At 59.0% G+C, this 14,286-nt stretch overlaps 3 protein-coding genes and 2 non-coding genes across 5 annotated transcripts in view; all 5 read right to left on the bottom strand.

Moving 5' to 3' along the window:
* The window catches only part of BAZ2A (bromodomain adjacent to zinc finger domain 2A), an 18,167-nt gene extending 17,277 nt beyond the window's left edge, over nt 1–890 (bottom strand). The window contains exon 1 of the mRNA XM_041472678.1: nt 715–890. Within this exon, the coding sequence (XP_041328612.1) occupies nt 715–880 (166 nt within the window). The 5' untranslated portion in view covers nt 881–890. The remainder of the gene's footprint in view (nt 1–714) is intronic.
* A 628-nt stretch (nt 891–1,518) lies between these two features.
* ATP5F1B (ATP synthase F1 subunit beta) lies at nt 1,519–4,352 on the bottom strand (the record flags this gene model as incomplete). The annotated part of the gene is made up of 9 exons (XM_041472677.1): nt 1,519–1,707; nt 1,784–1,985; nt 2,074–2,286; nt 2,367–2,489; nt 2,573–2,731; nt 2,838–3,022; nt 3,264–3,385; nt 3,538–3,712; nt 4,007–4,352. Coding segments are annotated over 9 exons (1,623 nt in total), but the record flags the coding sequence as incomplete, so codon positions are not given.
* Nucleotides 3,100–3,174, bottom strand: LOC121356381. The gene has a single exon (XR_005955548.1). It is a non-coding gene; the product is annotated as a small nucleolar RNA SNORD59 (small nucleolar RNA).
* Nucleotides 3,908–3,981, bottom strand: LOC121356382. The gene has a single exon (XR_005955549.1). It is a non-coding gene; the product is annotated as a small nucleolar RNA SNORD59 (small nucleolar RNA).
* A 1,564-nt stretch (nt 4,353–5,916) lies between the features above and the next one.
* PTGES3 (prostaglandin E synthase 3) lies at nt 5,917–13,991 on the bottom strand. Its single transcript, XM_041472676.1, has 6 exons — nt 13,564–13,991; nt 7,467–7,580; nt 7,303–7,372; nt 6,761–6,859; nt 6,469–6,558; nt 5,917–6,283 (listed from the first exon to the last, which is right to left on the bottom strand). Coding segments are annotated over exons 1-6 (456 nt in total). The 5' UTR covers nt 13,566–13,991; the 3' UTR covers nt 5,917–6,202.
* Between the last annotated feature and the right edge of the window lie 295 nt (nt 13,992–14,286).

Raw genomic sequence — 14,286 nt, 5'->3', positions numbered from 1 at the left:
CCCCCCCCGCACGTCACGGCGGCCGCAGTGGCGTCACCGGGAGCGGCGCCGCCGTGGCGTCACCGGGGGCGGGCGCGCGCCCACGTGGGAGGGGGATCCCCGCCCCCGGCGGGGTCAGGGCGGGGGGAATCCCCACGCGGGGACGCCCCCCCACCCCTGGCTCCGGGACCCCCGGCTCTCCCCGGGGCTCCCCCAGCCCNNTCTCTCTCGTTCGTTCCCCCCTCGCTCCCCGCAGCCCCAGCTCGACCCCCGAGAACGGCGGCGCACCCGGGACCCCGCAGGGCACCGGAGCTCTCCGGTTCGGCCGCGGGGACACCGGCCCCCCCCAGCTCCCCCCGGCCCCCGGGATCCCCGGTGACGTCACGCGGCACCGGCCGGGCCGCGCTGCGCAGGGCCCGGGGGCGACACCGGCTCCGGGGGCGGCGGGGAGAGAAGGGGGTCCCGGTGCGGGGGGGCTGTCCCGGTGCGGCCGCAGTGGAAAGGGGGGGGTGTCCCTTCCCGGTCCGGGGCAGCGGAGCCCGGTGCGGGGGTTCCCCGGCTGGAGGAGGCTCCCGGGGGGTTGGGGAGATCCCGGTACAGAGCCGGGGGTTCCGGTATAGCTGGCCCGGTCTTAAGGGGTCCCGGTACAGATCCGGGGGTCCCTCTACAGCCATCCCAGCCCTGTAGGGGGTCCCGGTATCCCCGTCCGCGGGTCCCGTCCTGCGCGCTGCGTACCTGGGGGGGCGGCGGGGGCGGCCCGCACCAGCCCCGGTGCCCGCCCGGCCCGGTGCGCTGCGGTGCCGGTGCCGGTGGCGGAGCCGGGCGGGGCGCAGGTGCTCCCGGCCCCGCGTGATGTCAGCGACCGCCGCCGCCCCCTCCGCCACCGGGGCCGCGCCGCCATTTAAAGGGACCGCCGCCCTCCGTGGGGTGGGATGACGGGGGACACCCCCCCAACCGGGGGGCGCTCCGCGGGACCACCGGCTGCCACTCCCGCGGGGACGCCCCCGGGACGCCGCTCCTCAGTGGGGTTGAGCAGAGCCCGGCACCGGGGGGGCACCGGCGGAGCAGTGCGGGGGGGTCGGGAGTTGGGGTGGTCCCGGTACCCTCGGGGGATGTCCCCCAGCCCCGCACGGGGCGAGGTCGGGCAGGAGCGGCCCCCCGGGACACCGTGGACAAAGTGGCAGCTGCCGGGGCCGGGCCGGGCCGGGGCGGCTCTTTGTGCTGCGAAATGGTGGAGCTGGAAGTGCGCGGGGGGGCGGCGGGAACGACGGGGACTGGGACAGACAGACGGACACGGCACCAGCATCTGTCACCCCCCGGGCTGTCCCTGCAGCAGAGGGAGGAGGGGGTTTTTCCCCCTCTCCTGGAGACCCCACAGGACAAAGGGGAGCACCCAGGGCTGGGGGTCCCTGCAGTGGAGCAGAACCCAGCACAACCCCCCACGGAGGGGATCCTGGGGGAGCCCCAGGGTGGGGGGCTCAGAGGACTTGGATCCCTGCAGCCCCCCGAGAGCAGCAGCCACTGCACACAAAGCCTGCAGACGTTTTCACTGATGTTTTATTGGAAATGTTAAATACTGGGGGTCCGGCCCCAGCGGAGCCGGGGGTGCTCAGGGGGGCTCCGGGGGGGCTCAGGCGTGTTCCTCTGCCAGCTTCTCTGCCTTGGCCACCGCCTCCTCGATGGGCCCCACCATGTAGAAAGCCTGCTCAGGCAGGTGGTCATATTCACCTGTGGGGACACAACGTGTCAGGGGGGAGCGGGATGCCCAGCCGGGCTCCCCCAGACCCCCAGAGGGACACCTCACCTGCCAGGATCTGCTTGAAGCCCTTGATGGTCTCTTTGAGTGGCACCAACTTGCCCATGTGGCCGGTGAAGACCTCGGCCACCTGGAAGGGCTGGGACAGGAAGCGCTGGATCTTGCGGGCGCGGGCCACGGTCAGTTTGTCCTCCTCAGACAACTCATCCATGCCCAGGATGGCGATGATGTCCTGCAGTGACTTGTAGTCCTGGGGAGGGGGACACAGGGGGTGAGCGGCCAGAGCTGATCCCCCACCTCAGCCACCCCACGAGGAGGGGATGCCCCAGCCCCCTCACCTGAAGGATCTTCTGCACACCCCGAGCCACGTCGTAGTGCTCGGGCCCCACGATGTTGGGGTCCATGATGCGGGACGTGGAGTCCAGGGGGTCCACGGCCGGGTAGATGCCCAGCTCAGCAATGGCACGGGACAACACCGTGGTGGCATCCAAGTGGGCAAAGGTGGTGGCAGGTGCAGGGTCAGTCAAGTCGTCAGCAGGCACATAAATAGCCTGGGGACACAGAGAGGGGACACTTGGTCTTGTGTAGGTGACACAGCTCCCCAGGACCCTGAGGTTGGTCCTGCCCTCACCTGCACGGAGGTGATGGAGCCCTTGCGTGTGGTGGTGATACGCTCCTGCATGGTGCCCATGTCAGTGGCCAGCGTGGGCTGGTAGCCCACAGCAGAGGGGATTCTGCCCAGCAGGGCTGACACCTGTGAGGGGACAGAGCGTGAGGGACACAGCACGAGGGGCTGGGCGGGGGGGGACAGGTGAACTGCCCTGTGCCAGCACAGACCTCGGAGCCAGCCTGGGTGAAGCGGAAGATGTTGTCGATGAAGAGCAGCACGTCCTGACCCTCCTGGTCCCTGAAGTACTCGGCCACCGTCAGCCCCGTCAGGGCCACCCTGGCACGGGCGCCCGGGGGCTCGTTCATCTGCCCGTAGACCAGGGCGACCTGCGGGTGGGACCTTGGGGTCAGCACGGTGTCACTGCCACGCCTGGCACTGCGTCAGGGGACTCAGAACCTCCCCAGGAGACCCTCCCTCAGGGTCTCTGCACACCTTGGAAGTGGCATCTTTGAGGTTGATGACCCCAGACTCAATCATCTCGTGGTACAAGTCGTTGCCCTCGCGGGTCCTCTCGCCCACGCCGGCAAACACAGAGTAACCACCATGGGCCTTGGCCACGTTGTTGATCAGCTCCATGATCAGCACAGTCTTGCCCACACCAGCACCTCCAAACAAACCTGGGAGGGGGGGAAAAAAGTGTCCTGCTGAGCCCCAAGCCAGCCCGGCTGTTCCCAAGGTCTCCCTTCAGCTCTTTCCTCCTCAGATAAAAAAAGCGTTGCTTCAGCAAGCTCAGGAGAACGAAAGTCATGGAGTGGATCATCAGTGAAGGAAAAGCTCCCCAAAGGAACTGCTGGAAACCCCAGAGGCACCATCAGGTGCCCACTCCCCAGACCCACCCCTGCTCTGGGGGTCACGTACCGATCTTGCCACCCTTGGCGTAGGGAGCCAGCAGATCCACGACCTTGATCCCTGTCACCAGGATCTCCTGCTCCACACTCATCTCCACGAACTCAGGGGCCTCGGCGTGGATAGCAGCAAACCTGGAGCAGGAAGAGGAGAGGGAGGGGGTGGGCAGCTGCTCTGAGCCCCCCAGCTTGGGGGCTGGCAGGGGACAGTCCCTGCTGTGACCCAGAAGAGCCAGAGCCACCTCCCTGCTCACACATGGGGTGTCCCCCAGCTCCTCAGCACTCACTGTTTGGTCGTGATGGGACCCCTCTCGTCGATGGGTTCCCCAATGACATTCATGATCCTGCCCAGGGTCTCGGGGCCCACGGGGATGCGGATGGGAGCACCAGAGTCCAGCACCTTCTGTCCCCTCACCAGCCCTTCCGTGCCGTCCATGGCGATGGTGCGCACGGTGTTCTCCCCTGCCGAGGCCCAAGGACAGCACAGTCACCACAGCGTCCTCAGGCTGACCCTGGGGACAGCTGCTGCTGGCTTCCCCAGGCCCTGCCAAGGGGACATTCTGCTGGGAGAAGGACCAAGAGGAGCAGCAAAAATAAAATAGCCCTGAGGAAAACTGAGCCGTGCAGCCGCAGCCCTCGGGCAGCCATTTTCCACCTCCTCCTCAGATCGAAATCCGTGGCTTCAGCAAGCTCAGGAGAACGAAAGTCATTGGCAACATCATCACAGGAGGACCCCTCCCCGTGCCAGCTGCTCACCCAGGTGCTGAGCCACCTCCAACACCAGCCGCGTCTCCCTGCCCTGCACCTCAAGGGCGTTCAGGATGGGGGGCAGCCCCTCGTCGAACTGCACATCCACCACGGCCCCGATGACGGCCACGATGCGGCCGGTGGAGGAGCCGGCCTTGGCGGCAGGGGCTGCCTGGGCGGCATAGTCCCGTCCTGGGGGGGAAGAGGGACGAGTCAAGGTCGGCCGGGACAGGGCAGCTCCGGGCTCCGTGAAGGATTTGGGGGTGCGGAGATGGGGCTCCCCTGCAGGCCTTGGGGTGTGCCCGGGACCCCTGAACCTCCCTGGGTGCACCCAGGACGCCCTGAACCCCCTTCCTCAGCGCACCCTGGATCCCCACACCCCGCTCCGTGCACCACTGACCCACCCAGACCCCTCCTCAGCGCACCCGGGACCTCCACACCCCGGCACCCCCTCAGCGCTGCCAGGACCCCCTGAGCCCCCTCCCCTCAGCGCTGCCANNCCAACATGGCGGCGCCAACTGAGCCCCGCGTCCCGCCCGCCCCTCACGGCCCCCGCGGGGCGGGGCCGCCGGGCCGCGCGTCACCGCCGCACCGCGCTCCCATTGGTTACTCCGCGGAGAGGCGCCGCGTGAATTCGCGCTCTCATTGGTCACGCCCATACGGCGCCCGCTCTGCGCCTCGTCGCGATTGGGTTGTGGATCTGTCCGTCAAAACGCGCTGCGGTCTGATAGGGCGGTGTGTGGGAAGGGGCGTGTCCCAAGCGAAGGTCAGCGGAAGTGGCGGCGCACGTGTCCCGCGCTTGTCCTTGGGCGGGCGCCGTGACCGCGGCCGAGGCCGCACCGGGCCCGCACCGGGCCCTCCTCCAGCCCGTGCGCCTTTTGCTCCACCCCGCGTCACGGCACCGCCCCGAGGGGCCGCCTCTCACCGGGCCCGTGTCCGCCTCACGGCCCCGGTGTCACTGTAATGCCCCCGGGGCCGCCCGGTGCACCGGCCCTGCCTTCTCCCCCAGGCGCAAACCGCAGCCCGTCGGTCCCCCCGGGATCTGGGGAGCACCGCACCATTTCTCCCGTGCCCGCCAAGGGATGGGATCCCTCCCTCCTGCTTCCCCAGCTGAGGGGAACCTGCCCCGCTGAGCACGCTTGTCCCACTGGGGGGGGGATCCCATCCTGCTGAGCCCCCCAGATGGGGGATCCCACCCCACTGAACCCCCAAAAAACGGGATCCCACTCCACTGAACCCCAATAGAAGGTGATCCCACCCCACTGAGCCCCACAGAAGGGAATCCCACTCAAATGAACCCCCCAAAAAAGGGGATCCCACCCCACTGACCCTCCAAAATAAGGGGATCCCACCCTACTGACCCTCCAAAAATAGGGGATCCCACCCCACTGAACCCCAATAGAAGGGGATCCCACTCTATTGCATCCCCTATAGAAGGGGATCCCACCCCACAGAACCCCCCAAAAAAAGGGATCCCACCCCAAGTGCCTCCCCACAGAAGGGAATCCCACCCAACTGAGCCCCCCATAGAGGGGGATCCCACTCCACTGATCCCCCCTTAAAAAGGGATCCCACTCTACTGATCCCCACAGAAGGGATCCCACCCTACTGAATGCCCCCAAAAAAAGGGGATCCCACCCCAGTGACCCCCCCACAGGAGATCCCACCCTACTGAACCCCCCAAAGAGAAGGGGAACCACCCCAAAAAAGGGGATTCCACCTTGCTGACCCCCCAGAGAAGATCCCACCCCACTGAACCCCCCAAAAAAGGGGATCCCACCCCAAAAAAGGGGATCCCACTTTGCTGACCCCCCAGAGAAGATCCCACCCCACTGAACTCCCCAAAAAAGGGGATCCCACCCCATTGAACCCCCCCAAAGAAGGGGATCCCACCTTGCTGCCACCCTCCCCCCAACCAGCAAAGAGCTGCTGCTCCCAAATCTGAATTTTGGGGAGCTCAGTGAGCCCAAATCTGGATTTTGAGGAGCTCAGTGAGCCCAAATCTGGATTTTGAGGAGCTCAGTGTGGCCTCAGTGCAGACCCCAGCCACTGCAGAGGGACACACACACCACACTGGTGTCCCCAGCAGTGCTGAGAGGGGAGGGAAAGGGCCTCCCCAGGTGACATCACCTGTGCAAAGAAAGTTTGGGGCTATTTAAGCCCTTTTTAGTGCTGAGGGGTGAGTGCAGGACCTGCAGGTGTTCACTACACCCACATACTCACATCATCTGCCCCATCTACTTCTGGCAAGTCTACGTCGTCGTCTCCTCCCATGTTGTTCATCATCTGCTCAGAGACAGAACAGGCACATTTTGGGGTGAATCCAACCCCACTCACACCCAAAACAATCCTAAACCAACACCCCCCCTTGCTTTAACAGGGCAAGCAGGAATTACAAAGTGGTGGTGCACAAAAAGTTCGGATCCATTGCCTGGCAGCTCCCAAAACTCCAGGAATTTTTCATTTCCTACCTCAGAAAAGCGATCAAAATTGGACATGTCTTCATCTGAATCATCTTCCCAGTCTTTCCAGTTGTTGAAGTCCACGCTGAGCCAGTTGAGCTGCAGCAACAGCAGGAGTTATTTCAGGACAAGGAATTATTTAAGGACAAGGAAGTTAAGTGGCTGTCAGTTAGAACAGGTTAACGAGAGCTGCCGTGGGATCAGGAGCAGGAAAATGACCCAAAACTGCTCCAGAATTTGAACATGACCCAAATATTCACTAAATGAAAAGCCAGGGGAGGCAGCAGATGCCCAGACCCACCTTTGCCCTCTCTTTTGTTAACCTTGGCCATGCCTGACCAGACTCTCCTTTTCGTAAACAACACAAGATGGATCTGTCTGTTCTTTTATGCTTTGATTCCTGAAAAAGACCAAATATCCATTAGTGCCATCAGGATGACCTTCACCAGGAACTGCTGACACCCTTCCTTTATCTTCACCTCTTCCCTTATTCCTTGTCCTGGAAAATACCACCCAGAGAAGCTTTCCTGGATCTGACTTGGAGCTTTGATGTTCTAAGAAATCATTTTCCTTAGAAAATAGTTCATATTTCTATCTTTAAGGAATAAAATCTTGGGAGCAGCCTAAAGCACAGGTGGTTTTTTTTTAGGATAACAGAACCAAGGGATGGTTTGGGTTGGAAAGGACATTAAAAGCCAAGTTCCAAACCCCTGCCATGGGCAGGGACACGTTCCACCAGCCCAGGTTGCTCCAACATGGCCTTGAACAATTCCAGGGATGGAATATCTGCAATTTCTCTGTGCCAGCCCCTCACCAGAATCAAGAACTCAAGAGGATACTCACATTTGGATCGATATTATTAAAAAGATCGATTTCATTTAAATGTTTAAAGTTATCACTTCCTCCAAGACAACTGCAAGAGAAAAATAAATCAGCATTTAGCCCAAAAAACATCTCGTAGGACAAATCTGCTTCTTCTTAGCACTCCCTGTGCCTGAATTACTCACCTGAACGTGAGTTTGGACTTTTCAAAATTTACATTTACGTCTTTGCTGTCTTCAACACAGAACTCAATGAAGACGTAGTCCCTCCGGTCGTACCACTTTGCAGAGGCAGGCTGCCTGTGGGCACAGCAGGAACACAAGGGAATCGATTTTCAACAAGAAATCCAACAAAAAAAACCTTCCTTCTGAGTTTAAAACCTACGTTTTGAGCTTACTGTTATTTTTTAGAGGTGATTTAAGCTGAAAGGAGAGAGGTGGAATAAAAAGAAATGATGGATTTGGAGTGTGATGCCCCCAGAAAGCTCCTGGGAGGAGATTTCACTGAAATCTGAGACTGAAATAAACGTTTCAGCTGATCAAAATTTTGATAAACTTCAAGATGAGCTACCACAGACTGTGGCAGCAGCTCCACCACCTGCACGGGCAGGCTTCAGAGTGGTTTTTGTCACACAAAGAGTTAAAACCCAAAGCAAAAATTTTAAAAAACCAACATGTTTTGGGGGTATTGATACGATGATTTGCTATGATTAAGACCCAATTAAGGGTCTCAATGGGACCCTTAATGGATTTGCTATGATTAACACCCAATTAAGCCAGCACAGGCTGGAGAATCACTGCTCCAAGCTCTTTACAGCCTCCCCAAGCCCTCACTCTGGGACTCCCATGCACTTTGGAATAAATCTGCCTTTGCACAACCACCTCAAAAATCAACAGCGTGTCCAGGGGAGCTGGGAAAGCCACAGAGCTCCAGAGCAACTCCTGTGTTTGCAGAGAACTCACCTGCACTGCTCAGTGGAGCAGGGAAAATGTCCTGGCTGGGCTCCCTCCCCCTTCCAGCCCTCCCCTGGCAACCGAGGCCCAGCCCAGGGAACGGCTGCATTCCAGAAGCAAAGTGCCTCCCAGCAGGGCTGCTGCACAGGCACAGAGCCCAGGGGTGTTCCTCACACTCCTTTGTCTTCCCAGGGAATGGTGGAATGCTTGGGAGGGACCCTAAAGTTCAGCCAGTGTCACCCCCTGCCATGGCAGGGATGTCTTTCCTTGTCCAGCCTGGCCTTGGATACTTCCAGGGATGGGGAATCCATTCCAGGGCCTCACCAGGAAGGTATTTCATCTCGATATTCCATCTTAATCTCTTCTGGAACATTATCTCCCCCTTTATCTGCCATTCCTGTGCCTCGACAGCATCACAGGGAGGAGTTTTTCCCAGCTGATGGCCCTGGGATGAGGTGGACAAGGATCTACACCAGGGAACGTGGCCTGTGACAGCCACCTCACCAAGGTGAGGCCCTTTGTGCTGCTCTCTAAGCCAAAATCTGACCAAAAAATAACTTTTCAGACCATTTGCTGAACTTCCAGATCAAGGTTTTGACTCACCCGATCATCAATTAATTGCTGGCATTGAGCTGTGGCACATTCAGCAAAGGGACTCACCCCAAAGTTCCTGCTGCTCCCATCCTCATTTCCCAGGGATGAACCCAGGCATGGCACAGCCCAGCTCCAGCTGAACCCCAAACCAGCCACCCGTGACTCCCCCAGTGCCACAGGTCCTGGGCACACTGGTGCCAGCTCAGGGAAAAGCTGCAGAATGGCCACGATGCCTCGGGCAGCTCAAACCTCTTGTAGGTGCCACAGCACCTGGGCAGGGACCAATGTCCAAGGATTTAATTTCCAAAAAAGTGGATTCTGAGTTCAGCCTTCTGAGTTTCAGCTCTTCCAGGGGTGAAAACCTGCTGCTTTCCCTCAGGGAAAAGCTGCAGAATGGCCACGATGCCTCGGGCAGCTCAAACCTCTTGTAGGTGCCACAGCACCTGGGCAGGGACCAATGTCCAAGGATTTAATATCCAAAAAAGTGGATTCTGAGTTCAGCCTTCTGAGTTTCAGCTGTTCCAGGGGTGAAAACCTGCTGCTTTCCCTCGTAGCAGCATTTCAGGGAATGTTAATTATCACCTTATTCAGGTGAAGTGCAGCAGCAGAGCAGCAATTTTCTTACTGTGGTATTTTTAAACCCTTCTTGGACACAGATTTTCCTCTTTTAACGGGAAATGAAAGACTCTCAAGAGGAAAGGAGGATGAGAAATGCCCTGCTCTGCTCCCTCTGTGCTGGGAGACAAAACCCCCCCAGCGTGGGGCACTTGGAACATCACTCCAGCCCTGTTATTAACAGAAATCTCAGTGTCCCTGCCCGGGTGATGCAGGGCTGGATGCTGTTAACACTTCCCAGCTCCCAGTGTCAATGGAGACATCTCCAGCCTTCCCAGGGAGGCTCCTGGCCGTGACCTCAGCAGCTCTGCCAGGATTGGGGATTTGAGGCAGCAACAGAGCTCACAGGGCTCCCAGAAATCCCACTCAGCTCAAGGCTACACACACAGCTCTGAGCTGGAGAGCAGTGAGATCCCAGGTGAGCTTTACTCAGCCATAATTCACATTTCTGAACCTAAACCTGTGCTGTTTTCCTGGGAATCCACCCTGAGAGTGCTCAGAACCCACGACCCTGGCAGTTCCACCAGGACTGGCGATTTGAGGCACCAACAGAACTCACAGGGCTCCCAGAAACCCCACTCAGCTCACATGCCTGAGCTGCAGAGCAGAGATCCAAGATAAATCTGACATTTCTGAACCTAAACCTGTGCTGCTTCCCTGGGAATTCACCCTGAGAGTGCCTGGAGCCCGTGACCTCAGCAGCTCCACCAGGATTGGGGATTTGAGGCACCAACAGAACTCAGCACTCCCAGAAACCCCACTCAGCTCACATGTCTGAGCTGGACAGCAGCAAGACCCCAGATGAATTTTACTCAGCCATAATTCACATTTCTGAACCTAAACCTGCGCTGCTTTCCTGAGAATTCACCCTGAGAGTGCTCAGAACCCCTGACCTCAGCAGCTCCACCAGGACTGGGGATTTGAGGCACCAACAGAACTCAGCACTCCCAGAAACCCCACTCAGCTCAAGGCAACACACACACCTCCAAGGGAGAGATCCCAGATGAGTTTTATCTGGCCATATTTCACATTTCTGAACCTAAACCTGCCCTGACTTCCCAGGAATTCACCCTGAGAGTGCTTGGAACCTGTGACCTCCCAAAAATCCCACTCAGCCCAAGGCTACACACACACCTCCGAGCTGGACAGCAGCAAGATCCCAGATGAGTTTTTTCTGGCCATATTTCACATTTCTGAACCTAAACCTGCCCTGATTTCCCAGGAATTCACCCTGAGAGTGACTGGAACCTGTGACCTCCCAGAAATCCCACTCAGCTCAAGGCTACACACACACCTCTGAGCTGCAGAGCAGAGGGATCCCTGATCAGTCTGGCTCTGCCAAATTCTGGCTCCAGGTTTCTAGAACTTAATTTTCCCAATTCCAGGTTTCTGAGCCTAAACCTGCGCTGCTTTCCTGGGAATTAACCCCAAGAGTGCTGGGAACCCATGACCTCAGCAGCTCCATGAGGACTGGGGATTTGAGGCACCAACAGAACTCAGCACTCCCAGAAACCCCACTCAGCTCAAGGCAACACACACACCTCCAAGGGAGAGATCCCAGATGAGTTTTATCTGGCCATATTTCACATTTCTGAACCTAAACCTGCCCTGACTTCCCAGGAATTCACCCTGAGAGTGCTTGGAACCTGTGACCTCCCAAAAATCCCACTCAGCCCAAGGCTACACACACACCTCCAAGGGAGAGATCCCAGATGAATTTTATTTGGCCATAATTCTGGTTCCAGGTTTCTAGAACTTAATTTTCCCAATTCCAGGTTTCTGAGCCTAAACCTGCCTTGCTTTCCCAAGAATTCACCCCGAGAGTGCTCGGAACGTGCTGGAGCTGCCTCTCCTCCTTTTATCTGCTTTTCCAATCTCATCCTCCCAAAGGGAGGAGGGAAACCTCCCTGTGAGCTTCAGTCAGGACTCACCAGCTCCAACCAGTAAGGCAGGACCTGCTGGAGAGCTGGGATGAGGAGGAAGCCACAGCTCCTTTTTGTCTCCTGCCCACACGGAGATTCCCAGGAGACAACCACAGGCAGCAGCAGCCCCTGGGGAGCTGTGCACGTGCTCCCACACACCTGGAAAAATCTCCTTTCACAGGCACTGACCCATCACCTGTTAGAGCTCCATCCTGCTCACCCAAACCCCGAGGGAGACCAACCTCTTGCTGAGGGTTTTTTTTTGGAAAAGAGAAGAATTTAAACGTTTAAAAGGGAATTTAGAACTCCCAGCAGTCCATTCCAGGGAGGATTTCCTCTGTCCCATCCACCTGTGCTTTGGGGACTTCCTGAGCAGCCACAGCCACCCCTGCAGCTCCTCTGGCTCTCCCAGTCCCCACATTCCCACGGCAATTGTTATTCCAGCAATGTGGAACAGGTTCTAGAAGCTTCCCAGCAGCACTGATGGGCAATGTGGAGGCTCAGCTTCACCACAGAGCCCTGCCTGACCCAGGGGGGCTCTGTTGGATACCCCTGGATATATCCTGGTCTCTGGCACCAGTGGAATCTCAAATCTCTCCATCTGTGGCACTGAGGAAGTTCCCAAACCTGTTCTTGTGGTCTCTGTCTCTATCCTGTGCCTGTGGAATCCCATTTTTATCTCCTGGAAGTATCCTGACAGTTCCTGCAGAAATCAGGACCTCAACAAGATTTTTCCCCTCCCAGGCAGCAATAAAACCTGTTTTATAAAATGACTTTTCCTTTAATTTTTACACCTTTTTTTTTCATTAAAAACCCCTCATTTTAGATTTTAGACCATTCTATGCAGATGCAGCAGCGCTGCAGTTTCAGGATGATGAAATCTACAGAAATGACACGAAAAAACTCCAACTTGATCACAGCTCTCTCACTTTCACTCACGTTAAGATGAAGCACCTCAACTGTTCAAGGTTTCAGAAGAAAAGTAAAAGCCTGGCTGGGGACAAGGGACCAAAAACCCAGTGGTTAACGCTGTCCTCAGCCTGAATTCCTGACAAAACAAAACCTCAGGAGGTGCTGCTGCCTCCAGTCCTGCCAGCCAGGCACGTGGAGGTCACAGAATCGTGGGATGGTTTGGGTTGGAAGGGACCCTGAAGCTCATTCAGCCCCCTCAACTCTCCCAGGACACCTCCAGGGATGGGACATCCTCTGGAAAATCCATTCCAGTGCCTCAGCACCCTCAGAGGGAGGGATTTTTTCTCCCAAAATCCCACCTAATCCCATCTCTGGTGGTTGGAAGCCCTTGTTCTGCCGCTGGAGATGTGGGAATGCTGCTTGCAGCTCTACTTTCCCAGCCAGTTTTTCCCTCTTGAGTGTCACCCTGGACACATAAAACACAGAATCTTCTTGAGGGAACGCTCACGTCCCCCAGGGCTGGCTTTGGGTGGCCCCCAAAATGAATTCTTTGGAGAATTCCAAGGAAAGAGATGAATTGGGGAGCGCGGGATGCACGTGGAGACTCTCGGGGAGGAGATGCAGCGGCTCACCTGCAGCACCACGCCTGCCCCGGGGCTTTCCGTGCTCCTCCACCCCCTCCTGAGGGGCCTTTTCGTTATTCCTCGGTTTTTCACGGAATTCTGGAACGGTTTGGGCTGGAAAAAAAACCTTAAAGCCCATCCCGTTCCACCGGACCGGGCTGTTCCAAGCCCTGTCCAGCCTGGCCTTGGACGCTTTCAGGGACAGCGCAAAACGCGGGGATGGATTTTAGGGGGAAAACGCCAAGTTTACAACCAGATTCTGCCGCCTGCACGCTCTGGATCGTTCCACGCCTTACTTACCGGGAGATCTGCGCGGTTTCGGCGGCTGCCGGTGGTCACCGACCCGCCGAGAAACGCGCAACAACACCCCCCGAACACCCCATTCATTCCGCCACGGGAGATCCCGCCCGCACCGCGCTACAGCGGGACCGAGCCAGCAACCGGCACCGAGCCAGCAACCGGCACCGGCGGCCGAACCGGGGCGCTCCGCCCTCACCCGGTAACCGGGGCCGGGCCCGGCCGATAAGCGGGGCAAAACCCAGCGGCGCGGGAAGGTCAGCACGCGGCGGGGGCCCGCGCTCGGTGGCGCCGGGGCGGCTCCCGCGGTAGCGCCCGCGGCCTGGCGGGGCCTGCCCGCGCCGCTCCCACATCCCCGGGCCTCACATGGCGGATGGCGACGGCTCCGGCGGGGCGCTGCTGCGGGGTGCGGCTCGAGCTGCGGGCTGTGCGGGTGGCGGTGGAGGCGGTGCCGGGAGGGTTCCGGGGGTTCCGGTGGAGGCTCCGGTGGCTCCGGGCGGGCTCGGGGCTCGGCGCGGCCTCGCTCCCACAATGCCCCGCGCGCGCTCGGCCCGTGGTGACGCAGCAAAATCCCCGCGCCCCGCGCGCGCCGCCGCCGCCGCCTCCTCCCGCCGCCGCCACCGCGCGTGCGCGGCGAGGCCCCCCCACCACCGCCCGCTGCCCTTCCAGCAGCTTCTCGGCGCGCATGCGCAGTGAGGCCCGGTTACCGGGATGGGGGTGTGGGGGGAGCGGAGCGGGAAGGGACCCCCGGGACCCCCCCCGTGTCCTTGTCCCGGTAAGCCCCGGGAGCAGATCCCGACCCTGCTCTCCCCTCAGGGAGCTGTGGGGTGAAAATTCCCCTCTGAGCCTCCTTCCCTCCAGGCAGTTCCAAAGCCTGACCACTTTTCTATGAGGAAATTCCTCCTCATGTCCATCCTGAGCCTCTCCTGGCACAGCTCGGGGCCATTTCCTCCTGTGCTGTTATTCCCTGGGAGAAGAGGCCAATTCCCACCTGGCTACAGCTACAATTTCCCCCAAAAAGCTGCAAATTCCCCCCAAAATCAGGGCAGGGCTCTGTTCCCTCTCCCCCTGGTGTTCCCTGGGAGCAGA

The sequence above is a fragment of the Pyrgilauda ruficollis genome, unplaced genomic scaffold (assembly GCF_017590135.1).
Source record: "Pyrgilauda ruficollis isolate IOZ18807 unplaced genomic scaffold, ASM1759013v1 scaffold296, whole genome shotgun sequence".
Taxonomy (NCBI): Eukaryota; Metazoa; Chordata; class Aves; order Passeriformes; family Passeridae; genus Pyrgilauda; species Pyrgilauda ruficollis.
Note: the sequence above shows the minus strand (reverse complement) of the source record. Positions and strands in the feature narration are given on the sequence as shown.